This window comes from Lycorma delicatula, chromosome 6 (genome assembly GCF_047948215.1).
Source record: "Lycorma delicatula isolate Av1 chromosome 6, ASM4794821v1, whole genome shotgun sequence".
Classification (NCBI taxonomy): domain Eukaryota; kingdom Metazoa; phylum Arthropoda; class Insecta; order Hemiptera; family Fulgoridae; genus Lycorma; species Lycorma delicatula.
This window is the reverse complement of record NC_134460.1, coordinates 134,999,549-135,025,497: the sequence shown is the minus strand read 5'-3', so window position 1 is coordinate 135,025,497 and position 25,949 is coordinate 134,999,549. Positions and strand designations below refer to the sequence as shown.

General features: G+C 29.0%; 1 protein-coding gene across 1 annotated transcript in view; it reads right to left on the bottom strand.

Annotated features, from left to right (window-relative positions):
- Positions 1-24,947, bottom strand: part of LOC142326256 (methanethiol oxidase) — a 33,743-nt gene extending 8,796 nt beyond the window's left edge. Inside the window, exons 1-8 of the mRNA XM_075368574.1 lie at positions 24,789-24,947; positions 18,882-19,042; positions 12,373-12,558; positions 10,676-10,835; positions 5,293-5,433; positions 4,697-4,862; positions 1,924-2,018; positions 455-642 (exon numbers count right to left, since the gene is read on the bottom strand). Of these exons, the coding sequence (XP_075224689.1) occupies positions 455-642; positions 1,924-2,018; positions 4,697-4,862; positions 5,293-5,433; positions 10,676-10,835; positions 12,373-12,558; positions 18,882-19,042; positions 24,789-24,804 (1,113 nt within the window). The 5' untranslated portion in view covers positions 24,805-24,947. The remainder of the gene's footprint in view (positions 1-454; positions 643-1,923; positions 2,019-4,696; positions 4,863-5,292; positions 5,434-10,675; positions 10,836-12,372; positions 12,559-18,881; positions 19,043-24,788) is intronic.
- Positions 24,948-25,949: the final 1,002 nt, after the last annotated feature.

Here is a 25,949-nt window from a genome sequence, read left to right as displayed (position 1 = left end):
ATATTTTATTCAAGATATCGCAAAAATAAGGCTGAACAAAAACAAATTATTTACACTTGGGTTTGTTGTTTATGGAAAACGGCCACAAATGTAAATGAAAAAGTTAAGGCATGAGTTTTTTAAAGTTGATATTGATTAAGATTTATTTTGGTCATTATTAAAAAATGAATAGTTCTACATTATTTTTACCACTAAAATCAGTGTATCTATTTTATTTCATATATGCATTAACTGGATTGAGGAGTATAAAAATTACTCAACAGTAAAACTGAAACTTTTCAAATTTAGATTTCACTGTAAAAAAATAAAATGGAAAAAATAAACACGTAATAAAAAAGTATCAACAAAATCTGTATTCATGGAAATAACAACATACTAAACCAATTATAATTATGTGACATGGGAGGGGAAAAACTTAAAATAAATCTGCATACAAACAAACAATCAAACTTACTGTCAATTCAGTATCATGAATAACTTTAAGAGGACCTCCTTTCAAAATAGCACCACCCAGAAATATCCGACCAGTTAATTTAGGATTTTCTGGATCACTTATGTCATACTGTCTAATATCACCGTGTAGCCAATTACTAAAATATAAATATTTATCATCCAATGAAATTAGTATATCACTAATCATACCTGTAAAAATCGATACATGTAAAAATAAAGAATTAATATTAAATATAACAATAAATGATGAAATGATTTTAAAAATTATATGCTTTTACTTACTAATGATACTTATGAATTTCATAGACTTTTAATGGAGATTTGAGAAATATTTTCAATTCATAAAATCATCTTGCTGATGAAATATAAATTTATTTTGCTCTTTGTTAGGGGATTTGTTGGTTACAGTATTTATTGGCTGTATAAAAACTACATTTTGATGTTATCTAACATGTTAGCTGAACTAATATTCATGATTTAACTAAATGACAATAAATCTAGCTTTAAGTGCTGGTTGTAGTAGATTTCTATCTTGATATTTAGGCCTTGTGTATGGTGAATATATTACTCTTTTAGAGCTCAGACAGACAAAAGTTTGAGTTGGTGCATACATATAGCTTATACTTGTGATTAGGAGTTTGCTGATAAGCATTAAGTAAATAAAACTGAATAGTTTTATTCCTCATTTTCTTTGATAAGAGCTTTGATAAATCCATTTTTTATTGTTGTTAATAATATAATCTACCTGAAGGTAAACTGGCTTTAGTAGCAAACCTCAAATTATGTTATGAGGTTTGTCTTTGATATAAGGAAAAATGTTCACATCACTCCTTATTTTAAACACCTTAAACTTAAAAAAAAGAAGACAGTATTTCATAGCTTTAATTTTGTTTAATCTACTTGTTAAAAATGTAGATTCTTCTAATCTAAAGGATTATTTTAAGCTTATGTGTACGGTGCATCTAGAGACATGAGATCATATGTATATGTTTACAAGTGTCTCTGCACCGTAAACTAATGTTTACAGAGTCATTTGCTGAGTTAGTCTGTAGGATATGTAAGAGACTGTTACTTATTTTCGTTAAGATCTGTCAATTTCTTGAAAAAGGCTACCGAAGCTTCACTCAGTAATTGTAGTTTTTTAATCAGTTTATTGTTTGTTAACATATAATATAATAAGACTAATGGTATCCATAATTGGTTTGCACTGAATAATATTAGGTTTTATATCTTGTAATTTGACCACAAGACTGTAGATTCCTAGTGCAAAATAAATAAAACAAAAAAAAGAGCAAGGAAACAAAACCAGTATCCAACTATAAGATTTTGAATATCAGACATTTATTTACTTCCTACTTAAGAACAATTTAAAAAATTACAGGCCTTTCATAAAAAAGTGTACAAGTAATATCAGAAAACAAAATTCTGGATAAACTGATAAATGATTATTTATATAACTTGAAAACTAACCTTGAATTTCTGGCAGAATCCATCCTTCAACCTTTTTAGCTGGTACATTGATTGCATTCACAGCAGCCCACTTACCACTATCCTGCTTATAAAATCTGTAACAAACAAAAGTAACTGCGTTTAATGCTCTGTACTTATTTATTTAAAGCTGCTAAGAGAAAATAGTTACAACTATAGAAAACATACAGAACAGTTAGATAATTCCATAATGAAAACTCGACTGCAAATACAGTCAAAACAGAGTGCTACAAAATTGCATGGAAATACCTTGGACAATAATTTAGAAATTAATACAAGCAAAATTTTATCAGAAAATACTTCTAAGACCAGTTTTACGCAAACTATAGAAATTACTAAATCTGCTTTTTTAACTTTGGTCCCAAGATGAAATTCAATTAAGATATATTTCAGTTTAACTATTATGCCCCAAATACATTTACCTGCGTAATTTCTTGAACTTTTTACTAGTGTTTTAAACTTTTTGAATTATTTATTTTGAGGAGTGCTTTTTACTTTAAGGTAGAGAAATTTAACTCTTGATTATCTTGGCAATTCTTCATTTTAATAATTTGAAAATCACAATATGCTCCATAATTATTCTTTTTCGACTTTCTTTTTAACAATCAAACAGTTAATGGATTTTTTTTTTAAATACAAAATCTTTGAAAAAGTAATTCTCCAAGTGCATTTTAGACCTTCAGAAGACACTGAATTTTGTACTCAGTTTTTATCAATAAACACAATAAATATAAGAAAGTGGTGATATCCAAAACTATTTTAAGTCACATTTATGGTCAGCTAAATGCAACTGAGAGGACAGAAAAGATATAATTTCACAATTAACTTCAATTACATGTAACATATCTCAGATTTTATTTTACATAAAATGACTTTTCCCTTGGAATTATAAAAACTAATGCTAATTTACTTCTATCTGCAGTTGATGTACGTAGCAGTTTCAGACAAATGTGAAAGAAAATATTTTCAAATCTAAAATCAATTCAGTTATTGAAGGTACAGAGTGGTTAGATATCAGTAATTTAATGCTATATACCAATAAAACAAACTTTATTGTTTTTAATGGAGACAAATTTATGTAAACATATAAATTGTAGAAAGTTTTTGGACTATATATTGATAAAAAACTATATTAGTAAGAACATATTGATAAGAATCAAACTGTTTAATAAAGCCAATATTTTCCCAACAGACTTGTTCTAAATGTTTTATTTGTCTCCTTCAAGCCTATATAATATACTGCAGAATTCTTACACTTCAGCTACATTAAGAATTTTAAAAATACAAAAGAAATTTATTAGAACAATTTCCACATTGTAATCAATCACATTATGTAAATCTTTCTTTAAAAAATTATAACTGCTTAAATTGTCCTTCTTATTTACTTTTCTGTACTGTTGTTTAGTAATATCAACTGAATCAAAAATGCATGGGTAATTATCTATGATACAAAAAATAAACAGTAATATTTAGTGGGTGAAAGTTGGTTGGGTTGAGGTTCTATTCACAAACAACCTTAAAGCTTGTTCTTGAGAATGTGGAAGAATATTTAGTAGCAAATGAAGTAACCTGACTGGAATTTGAACCCACGAATAGTTCAACATAACATTGCTTACTACAAAAAACTCTACTTCTTCCAGTTAATAAGCTGGTAGGCATTTAGCATGTTCTGGTCTAATTATTACTTAACAGAATATCACCAAATGTATGAATCCATCTTCTTGACCTATCATCAATATCTCTAGAACCTTGCAGTTTATATCTCATGGCTTCCAAAGGTAACCTTTCAAGTGGCATGATCTACGTATTATTTTCACTGTATCCTATAGTTCTTGATCTAATCATTCAGAGTGTGATATCCCAAGATCTGAGTGGATATCGGCATAGGGAACTTTATCTAGTTTGGAGCAACCTTTAATCCCCTTCAGAAGCATATTTCTGTGATTAAACACTATTTTCTTCTTTTTTACCCAAAGCCCAACCTTCACTAACCTATATCAAATTGCATTTTGTGATACAATTTTAGTTTTGTTTCTTTCCTTACTAATCCTTTAATAAACATTATAATCATCTACCATTACAGTTATTACATTACAATTATCTACATTCAGTAAAAAATTCTAAATTGTTTAAAAACGAATTGAAAAACATTTCACTAGGACCTAGTTATTATTTTTTGGTGAGTAAATAAATAAAAGTGGGCTGCTTTAAAACCTATATATCATATACTAGTCAAAATTTTATATACTATTAAACTTCAAAAAAAATTATTGAACTTAATTCAAAAATATAATTTCAAAAAAGTTGTACATAAATTATTGTTTGTGAAGTAATTTCAAAAAAATGATAGAATGTAATTTATAACAAGATTAAATGTTTTCTGTTAGAAACAGTATTGTATGTAAAAATTATACTGTGTACTTGAATAGTGTTTAATGAAATGAACAAATAATGTTAATTGTATAAATTTTTATATTAAAGTTACTTTATTTAGCTAATGTAAGGCAAAACCTAATGCATAATGTGCAATGTAAAATACAAAGTACATAATGTAAAAAAAATACAATGTGTAATGCATAGGCATAAATATTATAATTAATATAATATAAAGAAATAATCTTTTTGTGTCATAATATTTATAACACAAAAACATTATTTCTATACAATGACTTGATGATTGTAATATAAAGTATTACTTGTCTTATTAACAAAATAACAGACTGTACATAAATTATTTTTAAATTTATAAGTATACCTAAAAATGTTAGCAAATACAGCACACCCAACAAATCCTACAGCAGCTTTTGGATTATGTAGAAACCTAATTTCTAAAGGTGCAGTACCCTCTACTCCAAGATCAACAGTCTGAATCAGTTTGCGATCTTTCCATGAATAAAAATTGAGTGAAGTGCCAGTTAATTCTGAAATTGGAAATCAAAACCATTAAATTTTAATTGATCTGTTAGTTAATTAACATGTAATTTTTAACCAAAGAAATCAAAAGAATCATAAAGGTGTATCATCAGAACAGTAATCGGTGCATTATACAATTTTTTAAATTCTTTTTTTTTGTCACTTGTAATAAGAGAGTAATTATGCATATCGTACATATTGCGGCATGAACAGAAATAAAACACTCCACAGCATAATTGGTTATATTAACACATCTGATATAGTAATATTAAGAAATTTCCCACCAAACATTTTTTTATAAATAAGAATTTAATTTTTAAAATTATAGGGGATGAAAATTATAAAGAATAAAGAAAATAATAAAGTATTTTATAAATTATAAATAATTATATTTACTACTAAATCTGTCATTATTATATCAATAAGAAAAAATATTACCTGGATCTAAGGTTTCTTCCAATGAGAACCCTTTCTTAAATGATTTTGGTGCACCCCATTCACTAGATACCATAACATCCAAATATGGTTGGTACCAAAAATCATAGCCAAACTTTGCCTGCTTTCCATTTGTCCACAAACCTACAAAATAAGACCAATCATTTACAGAGGGTTAAAGACTTTATATTGTAAGTTCATTGTTACAATATTTCTTATAAAGTAAAACATAAAGTAAAAGATAGAATGCTTTCTTGCATTGTTATAAATTATTATTAATACACAATAATTTGAATTATTGTTCACCGCTAACAGAATTTCAAAATAAAGTTTTAATGTCTCTTTGAAAATACTGCATTCCTCTTCATTTGGACATCATTCAGCATTATACTTATTTCAGTTTATGAAAATAATTGCTGCTTATTCAACTGAAATTACATGATAAACTGTACTTGGTTTATCATGTATTTCATGATTTGGATAGCAAATCTGTTATATGTATAAAAAACCTACTTATATAAAAATTTGTAATCAACTTTCTTTCATCTTGTACTAATAATAAAACAGTAAGCAGCAATAATAGTACTATGCTTTTTTGAAATTTAATTTACATCCTCTCACAATTGGCTTAACTACTTACAATTTAAAAAGTTTAAACTACTTACGTCATCTGCCATAAAATACTTCATTATTCAAAAAGTTAATTTCTTTCTTGTACAGTTTGCGCATGTTTTCATAAATTAGATATTCTGTTTACTACAGTCAAAGTTTTAAAAAAGTTAAATAGAAATATTTAACTCACTTTTAAATGGCTGTAATGTGATCCCATTAACAATGTACTCACCCTGAACATTAAAATATTAAAAAACAAGACAGGCATAATAATGAACAAACATAAGAGACCAAATTCAAAATACTATAGTTCACTGAACTATATTATGCATTTATCCTGTATTACAACATTAGTGTGTTTTAATTATAGTAATAATCAAATCTACAATAAAGATTATAGTTAATTTAGTTTTGCCAATTTATCAAGTATATTGTATTTATATGTTCATTTGTTACTTAAATACATGTTATATTTAATCACAATATTAATCTTGCAAACACATTTACAAACAATTTCATCTTAAATTTTATTGAAAATATACACATTTTGAGTAAAAGCTAAAATAACATACATTACAAACACTCAAGAACATAAAAACAGAAAGCACAGCATTTACACCTAGAAAACATGTAGCATTTATCCAGAAAACATATATAGCGTTTACACCTTTTATACAAAACTTTTTGGACAATTTAAAACATGATCTTCCCAAATTATGAAATAAAATCGATAATCAAAGGACTTAAATACAACTGGGACTACATAAAAAATAATTAACTTCTATGAAAATTACCCTCAAATCAGAAACGGTTATACAAAACACACATACCAAAATAGAAAATAACCTGCAATACAAAATAAAACCACAACCTATCCATACATCAGCATAAAAAACTTTGTGTTTTTGAATTTTTATATTTAAACACAACAATCCATACAATTGTTGTGTTTTTGAATGAATAAAGTCATTCAAAAACACAAACAATTGTACAGAAATAAATTGAATTGAATAAATTGACTAACATATTCATTAAAAAAAAAAAATACAGCTGAAATAAAATTAAACATGAACATACTCCAAAAACTCAATATTAGTATCAATTGACATAGCAGATTTGTATAATTACATCCCAGTAACCGAAAAATTTCCATTCTTAGAAACAAACAAAAATAAACACAGTAATCACAAGGAATCATCTAGGAAATTATAAACACATTAAACTTCATTACAAAACAAAATTTCTTTACATTCTACAACAAAATTCCATACAATTTGACAGCCTTTCTATGGATTCTCCCTCTTTCCATCATCCTAGCCAAACCTTTTCTACAACATATTGAACAAGCACAAACATCCTTTATATAATATACTTATGCAATATATTGGCGCAGGATAATGATATGATTTTATTGTACCAAGGCAACATAAGACAATTTAAACTATTAAATTACATAAAACAGTGCATCCCATTGTGAAAGTTACAGCCTATTTATGTGCACAATAAACAAATAAATTTCTTCACGTCATAATCATAAAAAACTGATTTCAAAATAAACTGAAAATAAACATAGAATTCATAGAACTTCAAACCAGCCAAACCTGCCTAAACTATCTGCTTCTAGAATTATGATCCACATACTATTCAATACACCAATGGCACTAAAAATCGCATAAAAGAAATCGATACAACAAAATACCTAGCACACACAAATCAAACAATCTACTCATAAACACATTTCTACATAAAATAAATAAAAATACAAATTAAAAATAATAATAAATCATATTAAGATAAACAATCAAATACTCAGAGAAAAATTTTGCAAATTTAAAAAATTATAGACATGAATCCTTCAGAGCAACTAATAGAAAAGATCATTACACACAGAACTTAATCACTAAACACCATGCCCCTGGAATATATAAATTAAACTGCTTCAATTATACAGTTTTATTCATTGGTCAAACAAGGTGCAGTTTTAAACAAACAATTAATACTTAAAGGTTTTCTATAGCAACAAGGAACTTTTGCTAACCACCTCATAAACACAAATCATTGATAACAATATTGATATTCTACTCATAACAAAAAAGTATCAATATTTAAGACATTTGCACATAATGAATACATACACATACATACTAAATTATACTAAATGAAGACACAATTCAAATCTTGCACACACTTTTTAACCACATTCTTAATGTATGTCTGTGTAATTAATGAAACCGGTGGTAACATCAGCTGACACCACTGTGAAAATAGCAGTACCAGTCACTGAAAATGGTAAAAAAAATTAAAAACATTTAGAGGTACATATTTTAAAAATAATTTATTATACAATTTGGTTCAATTATCATTACAAAAGTTTAATTTATATACAAAATATGTCAAATTTATAAACATAGTGTGCGAGTCTGAAATTTTATCTGAATTATAATTCTAACAGTATTATTTTATTATCATTTTGTTAATTTTTACTGTACAATATATATCCGATAAAGAATCTTTTTATATATATTCATATATATTTTTTTTACATCTAAGATATATTTTTTTAAATTTCTCCTTATAAAAAGAAAACAATTTTACAAAGTAGTACCTGATGTTGATTTAAGAGCAGTCCAAAATACTAGACCACTATCCAACTTTTAATCTGCCATACCTTCAAAATCAGAAGCAGTAGTCTTTATTTTGTTACCCAATGAGGTGCATGTTATGTTTTAAGTTGCAAATTTTCTTTGCTTTTCAGCAAGAAGTTCAAGGTGCTTGACATATTCTCCCTGTAGCCTTCAGATTCATATTGGTCTGTATCAATATTTTTCAACAACTTTTTTTATATTTCTCTTTTGATGCTGTAATATTTGATATTCATTTTCCAAGTCATGTTTATCTGGTTCACAATTTCTCTTCAGCAGGTTGAGCGTATGTCTAGTTGCATCATTGACTGTCTTACAGTCATTTGACTCTCTTGATGGCCTCATCACAAATTTTATTCATGTTATCCAGCAGTTATAAGGTTTGATCATCTTTTTTCAATTTATTTTACCAATTTTTCAATAAAATCAGCCTACTGTTGTAATAACTCAATGAATTGTTTTTTTGCTCCTCCCAAGCATTTGACATTACATAAGCACCATCCATCATAATATCAGTAATATTTTACCATTAACTCAATCTTGAAATTTTAAAGCATCTGGTTTGATGGAGCAATTTATTAGGACATACTACTTAACTTTCTTGAATGACTATAGTAACGGATTTCCAGTATAACAAAATTTTGGAACCGTCTCTCAGAAACAGTTTCAAAATTAAACAAACTTTTTCTCCATTCTTCTCAAATATTTTTGATATTGTTTGTGTGTTTTAATATTCAAGAAAAGTAGCCACAATTTTCTTTTGTATGATAAATATCAGCATAATAATTTAACACCACTGATTAGTGGAAATGTTTGGTTTGAGAAAGGCGTTTGCTCTCTTATAATAAAAAGTTATAATTCTTTTAATAATAATAAAAAACTTCATGTAGAAATTTTTCTAACATAAAGTGAAGAAGAATTTTTTTAGGAATTATATAGTATGAATCATCATTCAATAATTGTTTATTATTTATCATGACTGTCAGGGTATATTCTGTGATTAAAATTCTTGTACTTCATTTAATAGTGATTATATTACCTTATTAACATTATAATTTTCATTTTTAACATTCTATACATCTCATTATAAAATAAATATAATAAAAAAACTCAATAATCTGCTTTAAGTTTGGTGAAACATTTTTAAGTCTTATTTTTCATTATTTACATAATAATATAAATTGTAAACATAACTTTCTCATTAAAGGTTTTTAAAGAAGAAATAAAAAGTTTCATAGCAAACAAAAGCAACAATTCCTACAAAATAAGGACAAGATGTAGTTTTATCCATATCATGACAAAAACACAATATCAGATATACAAGGATTTCAAAATGCACTGATGAAAAACAATACCCTAGAATATAAACTGATTTGAACACAACATTCTTTATCTAGTAAATACACAGCTCCAAACAAAGATAATAAAAAATACATAAAATTACACCAAAACTACATAGAGTCAATATTTGGCAATCATCTAAATGACATAAATCATCAACACTAAAAACATTGATATTTGATACACATACAAACAAGGACTACACCTTAACACTCTTGAACATTATAAGGCATACAGACGTAAAATGATTTACAAATGGGAGATACGATTTAAATCTAGCACATGTGTTTTAGCCATATTCAAAATATGTGTCTACCTAACTCAAGAAACTGCTAACAATAATGCTAATCTGTTCCAGATTGAGAAACAGCAGTCCTAGTTGCTGAAAATAGCTCCAAAAGCCAAGAAGGTTTTATAACAAATTTTTAGAGTATTATATTTAACTACACTGGTTTGTTTGTTTTTAAATTAATAGTTTTATATCAGATGAATCATAGTACCAAAGTTAAATATTTTTCAGAAATAAATATTTGTCAAAGACCAAATATATGATGATTCAATATAACATAATAATACATACAATTTTTGCCAATTAAAATGCTGCTCCTAATGCATTGAATGCAATAGATGTAGCCTATCTTTGAGATTAGTTGTATATGTATATCTCATGAGGTTTTCATATGAATATAACATGGGACATAGCATCTACGTGTACAGGTTTTATAGATTACTCCTCTCAATAGTCACTAAATCAATTAATCCAATGTATATGAAGGTAAAATTAATAGTACCTTTAACTTCCCATGTAGATGAATCAACTAGAACAAAATCTCCTACGCTGTCACCATTTGTCTTTCCCATAACAGAAATCATTACTTCTCCACTTGGTAGGCAATGGGTAGTATGAGGCGTAGCAACACCAAGAGATCTCATTTTATCTGAGTCAATAACCTGTGCAAAAAATGTAATAAAATATAACTTTAAAAAAGTAGCTCAAAATAAGTACAGCTAATGATTTAGTATATATGTTTACATTTCACTACATAAGATAAGAAACATAATAAAAAATTTCTTTATATGAAAACTATATTGTATTGAAATTAAATCACATAAACTCATTATTTTGATTTCCATAATTTATGAGCGTTCTCTTATAACTTCTACACTCTTTCTAAAAAAAAAACATTTTGGTTTCTAAATATTTTCATTATACTTGGTAAACTCAACTATCAAAGCTAAGTATAGAGTAAACAAAGATGATTAAATAATATACACTTGTTGGATGCTCTGAAGCAAGAGCATTGAAGTAATAATTCAGTTTAATTTAGAAAATAATAGTTAGAAGATTAGATATGTAATTTTCTTATTTTCTTTGCTAATTTAATTATAATTTGTATATTACAATTACTTAAAATCTTTATTATAATTGCAATATTTATAATTACTCTAATAATTGATATTATATTATAAATATAACTCTATTATAGATCCTCCTTCATCTGATCCTCCAGTAGCATGTGAGATAGTTTTTTATTATTTTTACATTGGGATTGTAAAGACTGCCACGTAAATTCTCTATTAATGAATGAGATTATATTTATCTAATAACCGATTACATATTTTACAATGTTTTGCAAAAGTTTTTTCAGAGTTTTGTTATAAAATCATATTTCTCATTCTTTGTTTAGAACCAAAAAAATATAATACATAACTTAAAAATTGTTTCTCTTTCAGAATACATCACTTTGACTCATGAAACATATAGTTTTACTTTTTTTTTAAAACTAGTATCTTTTTCCTTAAAAATATGCAAGTGTAGCTGAACAAAAAAAAATTAGTCCATCACAGGATTGGTAAGAAGTAAAATTGCTCTAGGTTATCTGTTGTAGGCTCAAATCAAGTATTATTAGCAAGTAGAGAAACAAACATACATGTGACAATTGCTCAATGCAGAGTGTTGCATCTTAATAGCAAGTTCATCAACCAGGTCTGAACAATAGTAACTGGCAAAAAATACCTAAACCATCAAATGAAAAGGCATCACAACTAGCTTATATATTGAAAGATTTGATAAAGCAATATAAAAAAGGCCAGTTTGCGATTGCTTTATATTTGAAGGCGCTATTTCATTTGTATCAGTGGATGGTTTCCTAATAAAAACCAATCTCTCACCACACTAATTCAAGATTTAGTGTAATTGCATACAGCTAAAAATAAGAAAAGTATTTAAAATAGTCTATTAAATAAAACTTCAAACTAATTTGTGTGATACTACTGATTTAACACCAAGTATACGATTGCTTACCTTAACAAATAAAAATAACAGTAAATATCAATTAATGAATGACAATTTATACTATATAACTTTTTTTTAAATTTTCCTCAGTTTAAGTTAGAAAAGTTTCAACATCAGTTTTTTTATTTTTATTGTTTCTATTTGTTATTTGATGTTTTAAATTTCCTTTCATTATCACCAACATTTTCTTACCTTGTACAAAGTTGGTGCTTTTGGATCTTTGCTTGTATCAACTACATAAATTCTATCACTACCAAGTGCAGGCAACACTAATTTACTCCTACTTTTATTAACATCACCGTAACAACTACTACATATATTCCAACCAAAATGATGTAATTCATCTTGTAAATTTGGCATTTTCAGGCGGTGAATAACCTATAAGTAAACAAATATAAATGGAATAAAATAAAATTAAATTATTCAAAATAGATTATACATACTTATGTTACATATTTCTCTCTGGTAATTACAAGATCAGCCTAATTGTAGCTCCTTCTTTTTATGAAAAGAAGCATGTAAAAAAAAAAATGCCAAGTCTGATTTGGTTTGAACTCGGAATCTTTTAGTGAAAAGGTAAAAATACTTCATAATCCAAGGTAAAACACTTCATTTTCCCTTTAAAATCCTAAAGGATTTTTTTCTTCTAGAAAAATAGACAGGAAAAGCAGAGGTTTCAAAATTTATGAACAGCAAAATAAAAAAAATTATAAATAAAAACACAAAAAAATTTTGTATAAAGGTTTCAAATCCATTCCTATTACAGAAAAATGTATGCCCTATTTTTACCCTTTATAATTAGAATTTATTGATTAACTACATATTCAATGTTTAATAATAATAAATACATATTTATTCCACCATGAATAGTACAGTTCTTACATTGTTGTAATGTTTTGGAATTTGACACAGAATAAAATCAACGCATTTTTAAAAAATGTATTTCAGTATGATTGAGGATCCAGTCTATGGATGTGGAACTGGCGAAAATAATTTCATGAAAAATTAAGGTAAGATATGTGTTATCTTAATATTCTGTACTAGGTGGTCTATTTAATATTTAAATATAATTTAACAATATAAAGGAATAATATGAATCTTAAAAGATTAAATTCAGTAAAATAATTACTTTCATATAACATATTACAGTTGTAAAATTGACATGTAATAAAGTAGTAAACCTAATTAAATATGATTTAAAATCATATTTTTTTAAGTTTAATATTTCTTAAACCCTAATATTGATTAATGTAATCACCTTTAGCAACTAATAATTTGAAAATAAACCATAATTAATCATAAATTAATCAAAAATGCTATACAAATAAAGAAATGACAATGTAGTTCAGTCAAACAACATGAGACCCTATAATGTTATGTAACAGATATCTTTAAAAAGTGATAAATGTTTTGTTTGTGCTTATAAGGTTTCATGAAATTTCTGTAAGCAATAAATTTTTTTTCAATCAGCTGCAATTTAAACTTGTTTCTGTAATTGTTTAGAAATAAATTATACAATTCTGAGGGAATGGCATTGGCTAATTTTATTATACCTTGTTAAAGAGTGACCCTCCAGAAAATACAGCCTTACAGGATGGTGCGAGGTAATGTATTTACATTACTTATATTATGAGTGATGGGCAGTTTGCTGCGAAGTACAAATAGTTGGACTGTCTGGCCCGAGGCCAGTGTGAGTGATCATAGGCTTATAACCTATGAGATCATTTACGGAGGCGGTCTAAGAGCTCCAGATTTGGGTCGCTATAACCTAGGGGGGCCTGGATCAGCACAAGATGCGGCATGAGTGCACAGCTGCCTTGCAAGGGTTGGAGTGGAGCATGGAGCACAGGGAGGAGGTGGAATTGATGGTTGAGCAATTCGGCCGGGCCATGAAGACCTGGCTGCAATAGGATCCTACGGCGGCCTCGGCCAATAGACAGATTCTTAAGCAGTGGCCAGTCCACTTATCAGAGAGTGCCTGGAGCTGTCAAGACTGCCGCTTCCGGGGAGCAACCAGTTTGACACAGGCGGAAACCCAGGAAAAGGTGGTGGTCCTCTGACCTTAGTGTGCTGCGCACAAGAATTAGGTCTGCTGGAAATAGATATGAGCATCATCTCCTAACGGGGATTATCATCAACGATGTGCGCGCTGAACGTCTGCGGATCTACCAGCGCACTCATAACGAGAGTAAGTTCATGCCATACTCAAGTTTTGGCAAGATTCCAAGCACGAGTTGCAGCACAACCCCTGGGAGCTCACGAAGTCATGTTACCAGCCAAAGCCATTGCATGTGCTGTCTAGTGTTTAATGGGATTTGTGGTCGAGACCACACTTTAACATCTGTGGTGACTTACCAGGCATTCCTGGATACTCTGTTTCTAGATGCTCCAAAGAGTGAAGCAGAAGTCAGCATCAGGGCGGGTGAGACACCATTCCCTGGCATGAGGGTTGTGGATCCCGTAAATATAGACTGAATGGTTTCTCGAATGGCACTGAGAAAGGGGACTGACCAACTTGACCCGGACATTTTCTATCACCTGCTGCCTGTCATAAGAGTGCCGCTTGGCAGGCTGTTCTTGGGCTGCCTTCTGGCTTGCTGAAAGGTGGCTTTGGTGAGGGTGCTCTTAAAATCAGGAAAGGATACTAGTGAGGTCAGTAGTTATTTACCCATCTGCCTCTTACCGGTTATGGATAAATTGCTGGAAAGGCTGGTTGAGGAATGTCTCGGAAAACATCAATATGAATTTTTTTCTAAATTGAGGCCAGTATGGCTTCATGAAAGGGGTTGGCACCAAGGATTGCATCTTAAATGCTCTTGCCGAGGTGGAATGCGCCGACAGTAAATATGTTTTGACAATCAATATTGATATACAGGCAGCATTTACTTCCTTGTGTTGGAGTTCTGTCTATGAGTTAGAACGCCGCAATGTTCCCATAGCCCTACAGGCCATAGTAGATGACAACTTGTCTAACCGCATGGGTCTCTTTAAAGATGCACACCTAGTTGTGGAAAAATCCGTCACCAAGGGAAGCCCGCAGGGTTCTGTTCTCAGTCCCTTGCTATGGAACCTGGTCTTTGACAGATTTCTGAAATTGGCATTCCCAGAAGGGGTCACGGCCCAAGCTTTCACCGATATATTATAAATCTCCTATTAGTTCGTGGTAACTCACAACGGCAGCTAGAAGATCGAGCGCAGGCGGCTTTGTCAACCACAGAGGGCTGGATGAACATGCAAAATTTAAAGATTTTTGTGCCCAAGACAAATTACATGCTTCCCATGGATGCAGATAAATTATCATACAGTCGGAACCTTCAAATTAAGTATAAAGGCTGTGTAATCAGCCGAGTGAGAGTTCATAAGTACCTAGATGTTTTGTTTGATGAGAAGTTGCTGTTTAGCAACCACATTAAGAAAGTAGCAGCGGACGCCGTCTCAGTTGCGGACACACAAACTAAGGAGGATTGCTCGGAAAGACTATGGGTTGCCGGGCCATCAAATGTACATGGTGTAGCAAGGTGTCTTTGAAAGTATGACCTCTTACGTCTATGGGCCTGTTTTGGCCCATAGGTTGGATATGAATAAGTAATTCTTCAAAATTTAAGGAATGCCCAGCACAGAGCCTTAATTGTATGCACTGGTGTTTTTAAAACAACCTCCTATGAGGCTATCATTGTATTGGGAAAGGCTCTCCCAACAATTGATTTAGTGGTGAAAGTTCAGGCAGCAAAGTGGAAATTGCAATGATGTCAGAAGGCTGAGGTATTTGGAATGCGGTTTTGAGCCAGGCCAGTACTGGAGCAGACCTGTGATCACAAAGCACCAGATCTAAATTTTGTTCAGTTGCCCATCTCCTGCCTGCAGAAGAGGCTGCAGAGCCTCACGATGGTGGCATGGCACACCATGACTAAGGGAAGATCCTTGTATAAATTTATACAGGATCTGGGAAGGTGGTATGCCTCGAGCTCATTTTTAAGGGCAACAGGTGCCCAGGTGCTCACCAACCATGTTAATTTAAACCAATATCTGTTTCGGTTCCGCCTGGCAGCTGGTGAGTAGAGCATCTGCGGGGAGGTCCAGTCAAATGGACACCTGATGTTTGACTGCCCTGCTCTGGGGGAGCCAATTAAGGCTCCAAGCACTTTAATATGGTGGACAGGTACTTGCTGGCATTCAGCGACCTAGGCGTGGCAGCGAATTGTTGTTCGACAAAATAAACTTAATTTATGGATGTCATATATATTTTTAGTAGTTGACGGGGTGCGCCTACCCATTTTAGCAAATATATGACAAGTGAACCGTTGGGACATGTAAGCTGGTGGTGTATGACACCGCACTTAGTCCATGCTGTTAGGTAAGCTCTAGGAGCTATTTAGGATACTGATCGCTACACTGTTGGAGGCTCAGTAGTCATTTGTAGCACAGACATTTGGTCGTATACTTTAAGGCGACCGAATGGGGGGTGGTGACAGGAGAAATGCCAAGCAAACCAAATTACTTATATCATTCTGTGTGTAGTACTTTTCTTTATATCTACATTCATTCAGTTTGTGTAATTCAGCATTCTATTTTATTTTTAATTAATAATGACTTTCCTTGGATTTAGACTGGATTCTGCAGCATCACAGAAAAGCTGTTGTACCTAAATTTTGATACATTGGAAACGTTCTTTGTAATCAATGGCTTTTATGAGAAATTATAATTTAATAAGAATTACAGCGATTGTTTTAATAAATTTACCTTACAGTTTTTATTTTGTATGAATTTGATCAATAGTATTTATAAATATGAAACTTATCTACATATTTCTGTACATATGCATGTGCACATATAATCTGCATTGTTTGAAAACTAATCTTACACAATTTATGTTTTTAAAACATGCCATTAAATTTGTTTGCTTTATGCAAATCTTTATCACATCAACATTAGTTTTATTGATAATTAAAACATAAAAACATCATTCTCTGATGAAATATTATTCATATCTCAAATAAGGTAAATAAATAAAATATCAAAAATAGGTACTCAGGAAACCACCATTTAACTGATAAGCACATAAGACACTGAAAAAAGTTAATATGTTTTGCTGTATATCAAATTACAGAGTGATTGGCCCTTTTTATTTCATGAATAACCATAATACAGATATTTTCTTCAACATGTCTGTCCTCAGCAATACAAATGACAATACAAATGACCTCCAGTTACATTCAGCGTTAGCAATACATTATTTATTTCTTTTAACAAGAAAATTTCCTTCTTATCAAGTTTGTTTATAGCAGTTCCCTAGTTCAGCCACCAAGGTCACCAGAATTAAATCTTTGTGATTTATATGAGAAGGGCTTTGATAAGGACTTTAATTCTCATTATTTAAATTGCAAATTCAAAGGTGAGAATTGCTGTTGCATTTGTGATGCTAATATACTGCATTGTATTTGGCAAGAGTTAAAGTATCACTTGGATGTTGTACATGCTGCCAGTGGAGCACATGTTGAATATTGATTATTGTAATACCGCGAGAGAAAACTTTAAAGTATTACATTTTTTTAAGTTCATCATATTCTGGTTGAATCATAAGTATAAGTAATATAAAATTTTTTATGTACAATTTTGTTTATAAACATCCTTTATGGACACAATTATTTTCTATAAAAGGTAATGTACAATTAAATTTTTAAAGATTCCCTTACAACTTTACAATTACTGAATACCTAAAATGTCTTGAGGAACAATTTGATTATAAAATGTTAAGAAATGATTTAATTCCAAAACTTGAAGCTATAATAACTAGTAATGTTTCTCATGATGTTCTTGTAGTTAAAAAAAAAACTGTTCCGTACATTTTTCATTAAGTTAATTTTTGAAATAGTTTGACAATTATTGGGTTCTCACCTCAGAAATTAGAGCTCTCATATTTTTCTTATTTTACAGATAATATATTTTAAACATTCTTGGAAGCTTAAAACATACACTGAAAATTATCTTCCCATTGGATTTTATTCCAGATGAAGAAAACAACTACTTCTTACTTAAAAATAAATGTTTTTTGTTACATATGTAATTTTGTGACTATTTTTATAAAATAAAGATACAGAAAGAAATATTCTACAAAATACTTCTAAAACTTTACAATATAAAAAAATCTCATTAGTGTAAATCATTTTCAAAACTTCATAGTTGTTAATAGGAATTATAAAGAGGTAAAGGATGAAATCCTAACAACTGAATCAATATTTTATAAATTGTTTTCCTAAGATGAAATTGTTAAGTAGTGGGTTAAGTTTGCTTTTGGAAAGATGGAATCATCTGTATGGTAATAAATGTTAAAAGAAAAATGATCGAAATAAATAGTTTAATAAAACTATTTTTTTTTTTTTTTTTTTTAATAGTAAACAAAATAACAAGAAAATGATAAAAACAGATACTGTGATCTAAGAGATAGATGTTTAAATCATTAGATTTGAACAAGTCTTAGTAACCTAAATGTATAGATAATAAAATTAATACCAAAAATACAAAACTAAAATAATTTAAGCATAACTTTCAGTGTGTATGTTTTTTAAGTACAGTGTTTAAAAATTAAAATCATTTATTAATTATCACTCTTTAATAAAAATGATGACCACTGCAATCTACTAATAATGCCTTTGAAAATTATATATTTTTTTTTATACCAACAGTAAGTAAATGAATAATACCTGTGAATACGTTGGACTTTCTGGATCAACATCAATTGTTGCTAGATAATCTGGTTTACTCAGTTCTGTCTGTATACATATTGTATATAAAATTTTCTCTCTGGGCCCATACTTCAAAGCTGCTATTGGACTTTCATATCCTGGACCACAGGAACATGAATCTGAAGAAAAAAGAATTAAGTGTGTATGTGTATAAATAACCACCAGTTTGGTCTAGTGGTGAACTTGTCATCGCAAATCAGTTAATTCTGAAGTCAACAGTTCTAAGATTCAAATCCTATAAAGACAGTTACTTTTATATGGATTTGAATACTAGATCGTCGATAGTGTTGTTTCTTTGGTGGTTAAGTTTCAATTAACCACACATCTCAGGAATGGTCGACCTGAGACTGTACAAGACCACACTTCATTTAGATTCATATAATCCTTATTCATCCTCTGAAGTAATATTTTATAGTGGTTCCAGAGGCAAAACAGAAAAAGAAAGTATGTGTATATATGGGCTAGGAACAGAGGGAGTGGTGTGGCGACCAGGATAATCACAGGGCAGGTGGTATTTTCCCTATGGGGTTTAGGATGAAAAAAAATATGTATATCAGATAGATACAATCACAATTGATTTAAGCAACCTAATACAAGAGACAATCACTCTTCAAAAAGTTCATTCCCAAGAATAAAAAACAAACTGGGCTTATTAAGGGTTCCATATGTCAGGCTTACTAAGGAAAAAAAGAGGTGAAGTGGTCCTTCTGTTTTCTTCACAGAGCTGAATATACTGCTGCATATCAGCGTGCAGCACCAAAACCATGTTCACTGAAATGATAATGATATTCAGCCTTACAAATATCACCTTGACTCTTAGCACATGAACTAGCTATAAGATTAACATCAAGAAGTGTCAATTTATTTCACAAGTCACATTTGTAAAAAATATTGGAACAGACAGTAGTATAAAATAATACAATTAATGTTTTCAGGTTTCATTCAGATCATTGAAAACACATTGCCTACAGTATGTCCATTTATAACGAAGAGGATGTATTGATTGTTCTTATAACAGTTGACTGTGAAGTGTTACCAAACTGTGTAGGTGCCAAGATGTAGTTCTGTCTCAATCATTGTTTGTTTGACATTTAGAGCAATTTGATGAGTTTATTTCTTGTGTCTGGAAACTGTAAGCATTACATATTAATAATTATTATTTGTAAATAAGAATACTGAATATTTTCCTTTAAAATTGGATTAATTCCTTATATACCTCTCGATTACAGTTATTATAAAAATAATATAGTTATGGGAATATTATATGTAACATCATACGAAGATGAAGAATTCTAGCATCCTTGTAAGGATGCTTACAAGGATGTATTTTTCTGTATTTTTGGATTACAGAAAAAAAAATGTTTGGTATTAAAAAAAAATACATAATGGGTTTGTACATGTACAAATATATATATATATATATATATATATATACATATATAAGTGCTATGAGCATGAAAAAAAATATGGATAAAATATTTACAGAGTAGCTAAAGACATAAATAAAATTTTATCATATGAAAAAGTATGAATTTGTTAAATTGGATAGTGAATAATATTAATCATAAAGTAGAAATATTCATTATTAATTATGGATATGTTATTTTAAATTTACTTTTCCTTGAAATAAAAAGGTTATCATTTATATAACTGCTTGGTTTTAAAAATGATTATTTAATCAATAAATACACTGCAGTCAAAATACTAACTAGACTCATAAAGCAAAATAAAACAAATTTATGCAGATATGTAGCTTCAGTAATTAAAAATAAAAGTTATATATTACTTGATTGTATTATAGTTACTTGTAAACAAAGATACATATCTTATATATATACATATATATATGTATATATATATATATATATATACATATATATATGTATATATATATATATATATATATATACATATATATATACATATATATATATATGAATGTTTGTTAGTCCGTCCCCTTATGCGTTCCTATACCATTAATCCGATTGCGATGAAATTTTGTGAGTTGTGAGCACGCCCGCGAAGGTTTCTGAATTAGTTTGGACCCGCTAGATGGTGCTGGGGTTGAGATATTTGGAAAAATGTATTTATGGACCGATTTGGCTCATATTCAGAATATATATTAGTTACGTAAAAAGAAACATTTTTGCAAAAAATAAACCTGCTAGGTGGCCCGGGTGTCAAGATATTTTTTAAACAAACAAGCAAATATACAATCAGACTTTCTTCTTCTATATGCGTAAATCTGGCAAAGAAATAGGAAACAGAGAAAAGGTTAAAAGTGAAAGGTAAAATTTTTTGAAGTCCCATAAAGTTCAGTTTTTGAATGTTTTATCATTGTGTTAATTTATTCTATATATATATATATATATATATATATATACATACATACTTAAATTTAGCAATAGCGAAGCACTGCCAGGTCAGCTAAATAAAAATAAATATATAATAAATAAAAACAAAATCTAAAAAAGTGAATTATTCTAATAGTTTAGTAGAGAATATTCGGGTCTCATGGGTTATACAACCACCACTATAAATATCTGTCCATGTTCGGTTATTAGATATGTATTAAATATACATATATATTTATTTGACTATATTATTTATTTGAATATATATATATTTATATATATAATCTAACCAAACTTAACCTATGCTCGCTAGTCAAGGTTGGCGAATGAAGCGAGCATAAGTTAAGTTTGATGGGTATATAATATATATTTTTATTTGTTTGTGGGTCGTATAATCCATCAGACTTGAATACTCCACTGACTTGAGTAGAGAAATGATTCATGTACATGATAACTATAAGAAATCCCAGTTTTTCTTACATCATTTAAGGTTAAAGTGGATGTAGTCAGAATTGCTATCTGTTATCAAGTAATGATGGTCAATATAAAGCCTGTTTTGGGATAAATGGCATGAGATGTTTACAGAGCTGAATCTCATATTGAGGTGCAACATATATTATGAAGAAATGCCTTCTATATGCAAATAAAGAAGGCATTTCTTCATTTGGGAGAAAACACTTCATTTCTCATTGCCATTAATATTTCCTATCATAAGATGTTTATTACAATGCCAATTACAAGAAGGAGCTGCATCTCCTGTTAGATCACCTACAACAATTTGGTTATAGCTAACTGCTGTGGGTTCTAACAGCATAAATTTATACTGCATTATAAAACTCAGTTTTTAACATTTCAGTACAGTCATTGTTAAAGAACAATTTAGATTCGGAGTAACAGTACAAGGTGAAAAGATAAGCATGCTACGATTTGCTGATGATATAGTAATTCTAGCTGAGAGTAAAAAGGATTTAGAAGAAACAATGACTGGGAAATAAGAAAGATGGACCACTGAATGTGAATAGGAGGAGAAAATATTATGGAGGTAGAAGAATTTTGTTATTTGGGAAGTACAATTACTAAAAATGGACAAAGCAGGAGCAATATAAAATGCTGAATAGCACAGGCAAAACAAGCCTTCAGTCAGAAATATAATTTGTTTACATCAAAAATTAATTTAAATGTCAGGAAAAGATTTTTTAAAGTATAAATTAAATTTTATATAACAAGAATAATAAATTTATGTTTTATGTCAATATGAAATAATATTTATATTATTTATAAATTCAATACTTTATTTAACAACAGATTTAAGGACAATTTCAAATAATCATTGAATTGTTACAAGTTTCCTTTAAACAAGGTTATTTATAATTGTAATTATTTACATTATTTCAAGATTTTAGGTAGTAAATTTCAGTTTCCTTTAAAACATTAAAGACATTATTATCTTAGTCTACAACGCATTTTTGCATTTTAATTTACTTACAACAAACTCCTAAACTAGTTATTATAATAAAACTTTCTTCTTTTAATATGTTCTAAACAAATCGATACTCAGTCATGATAACTTAAAGCAATTACACTATCAACTATGACTGTCATTGAATGACTTGACATTGTTTAATAGCACAATATTTTTTTTTGTAACGTTTTCTCCATACAGCCACAAAAAAAGTGAGGTGATATCTACACTTGGTGAAGCTAGTTTCTTGGTTTGTTTATTTATTTATTTTTGAATGGAACATTCAAATAATTTTTTTTAACTTTACTTAGTTGTCAATAATAATTTGACATTGTATTTATATTTAAATAGCTTATAAACAAAGATTTCATTAAATTTTTTTCATTCAGTTTTGATTAATATGAATTTCATATATTTTATAATTCATGTTCTAAAGTCCAGTTCCTCTGTTTCCTCTTTTTTATAATGACATGGTAATATGACAGAATATCTGTGAATTGGGTATGAATAAAAAAAGAACCTGCTGAACTAAAAGCATATATATATTCATATATGGCTTACGTCTTCAGAACTACCACTTGCACAGATTTTTCATTTCATTTACTTTTGGACATAAATAAAATTCTATTGAATTTAGTAAACCAATACAAATTAATAAAACTAATCTTGGTAATCATAATCATTTTTTGAGAGACATTTGGGCAAAAAGTTGGCTGTGATGAAAATTTATTTAACAAAAATGTTATAATCATAAAGGCCAACAAATTGATGAACAAAGTATCTTGAAAAAATCCTAAACTTCTTCTTTAGTAGTTCCAACAAGTTATAACACTATTCTTGTACTAATTATTAAACAGTACATCAAGCCAGGAAAAATAATTTAGAAGTACAAAAAAAATAATTAAGCGCTTATAACTAACTCAGAACTTAACCTTACAGTAGAGCATTCCCGTTATTTTGATGATGCAAAAAGCAGTCATTCAAAACCAAAATATTGAAAATTTATGGAAAAGCTTAAAAATGAGGAAAAAGAAACAATGTGAAATATCACATGAATTACTGGTTTCATATCTCGTAAATTTACTTATTTATTGTTTATTTAGCATATTTGCTATTTTAATATCCTACTAGTATTACTTATTAAAACAAATCAATGTGATGGCAGAGAAATAAGAGTCAATCTATTTATATATGTCTTAAATAAAATCAGAACCATTTTTTTGCTGCAGATTGAATAATTATAATCACATCTAGTATGCAAACCTCTAATAATAGTAATTATAAACAAGTACAAATCATAACAAAAAAGTGATAAGACTGACTGGCAGATAACAGGCATAATAAAATGTACTCAATTAAATATTCTATTATTTTTTATTATTAGAAAAATAATAAACCAAATGAATAATGGAGGTAAAGGATTATTCATTAATCACTCATGTATGGAATCAATTAGTTCATATCACACAATAATTAAAAATCTTGGGACTAAAGTATATTAAAGAATTCAACGAAATGATATAGGTACACAATAGCACACTAATGATTACTGGTATTTATGAGAATTACACAAATTTTAAATATAACTAGTTATGTAAATTAAAAAAAAAATAATAATTTTGTCGAATTTTTTTGTTTCGATAATAATTTGACACAAGCTTGAAAAACTTCTCAAATCAATACTTTCACTGTCGAATATTTCGGGTTATAAACAAAATTTTCTTCGACGGCATAGTGGAAGCCCAATACCAAATAGTAAAACTAGTTCTTCAATTACAATAAACTGTTTCAATCAGGCAGCATTTACTGTCATCATAGCAAGCTGAAGCAAGTGAAAGGTACGTATGATGCTGGTACGAACTTAATGCTAGAAATCTAAAATTTAATGTCATCTAAAAATGTTATGTTACTCCGTTTAAAAGATTTAATAAGATAAATCATAAGTTTATATTATTGTGCATACAGAAAAAAAAATCGATTATATACAATGTAATTATTACTGATCATAAAATAGTTTAAAAAGAATAATAATAAAAACATGTTTTCTACCATTACACGCCGGCATCCTACTGATTCAACAGGTAAAACGTCTGTACGTAACCTTCAAACAGCACACTCCACTCTCATGTGAACCATCAAGTTAACAGTAAAGGATGCGCATGCGTATTAGCGACTAGATTAACGTGCGGGAGAAAATAATGACGCACTCAATCTCAACAACGGGGAACGCGGTAATTAAATTTATAATAAATAAACGTACAACGCATGTGATCAACTGATTACAAAATTATGATTATTTGTAAATATGCACTTGTCACTTCACAGAGAAAGACGTAACAAATATGCACTGTCACTGACGTAACAAATATGCATTTTTTTTTGTAAAACTGTCCAATTGTTTTAATTTTTCTCTCAATACTTGAAAACGTATAAAATCATTCCGCTTTCGACGTATTTTAAATGTTCAAAACGAAATATACAATCTCGTAAATCGTTATCACCATAAGTTAATAGTAGCAACACAAAGACTACGAAGGATCTTTTGAAAGCATCCTTACATATATTTGTAAAATAAATATTTTTAATTAATTGTTTTATTAAGGTATTGTGTTATGAATATTATGTTGTTTGAGTATAGTTTTGAAATAAGTGAGTGGTCTTGCTATTCGTATTGTAAATACGATGGCAAAGAAAACGCAATTTTGATTCACGACTAGCTCCAAAATCATGTAAACAACCAATTTTAAAATCGGAATAAATTTTAATCAGGGAGAAATTTCAATTGGAAAGTATAGCTAGAAAACCAAAAATAGTCAAATATAGTATTTTGAACTGTCATCGGTACAGCACTATTTATTACATAACATAAATGCTCAGATCCATTTTTACATAATATTCATTATTATCTTTCTTTTACACTATTGCCGATTTATAATAAAATTATTCCAAAATATTTACTTTAAAAAAATAAATTAATAAAGGCTTAATTTTCCAACATGACCATCAATAAATGTTAACCTCCACGAATCTCACTTTTACAAGGCTAGTAAGAATAATCTAAGAAAATTTGTTCAACCGTTTGAAATTTTTGATAGATTAACACAACAACCCAATTAATATTTGTAAAATGTTCCTGTTCATACTAAAGATAATCAGAATTAAGAAAAGCCATTAATTTAACCCAAAGTACATGAGTGTTATGAAAATATT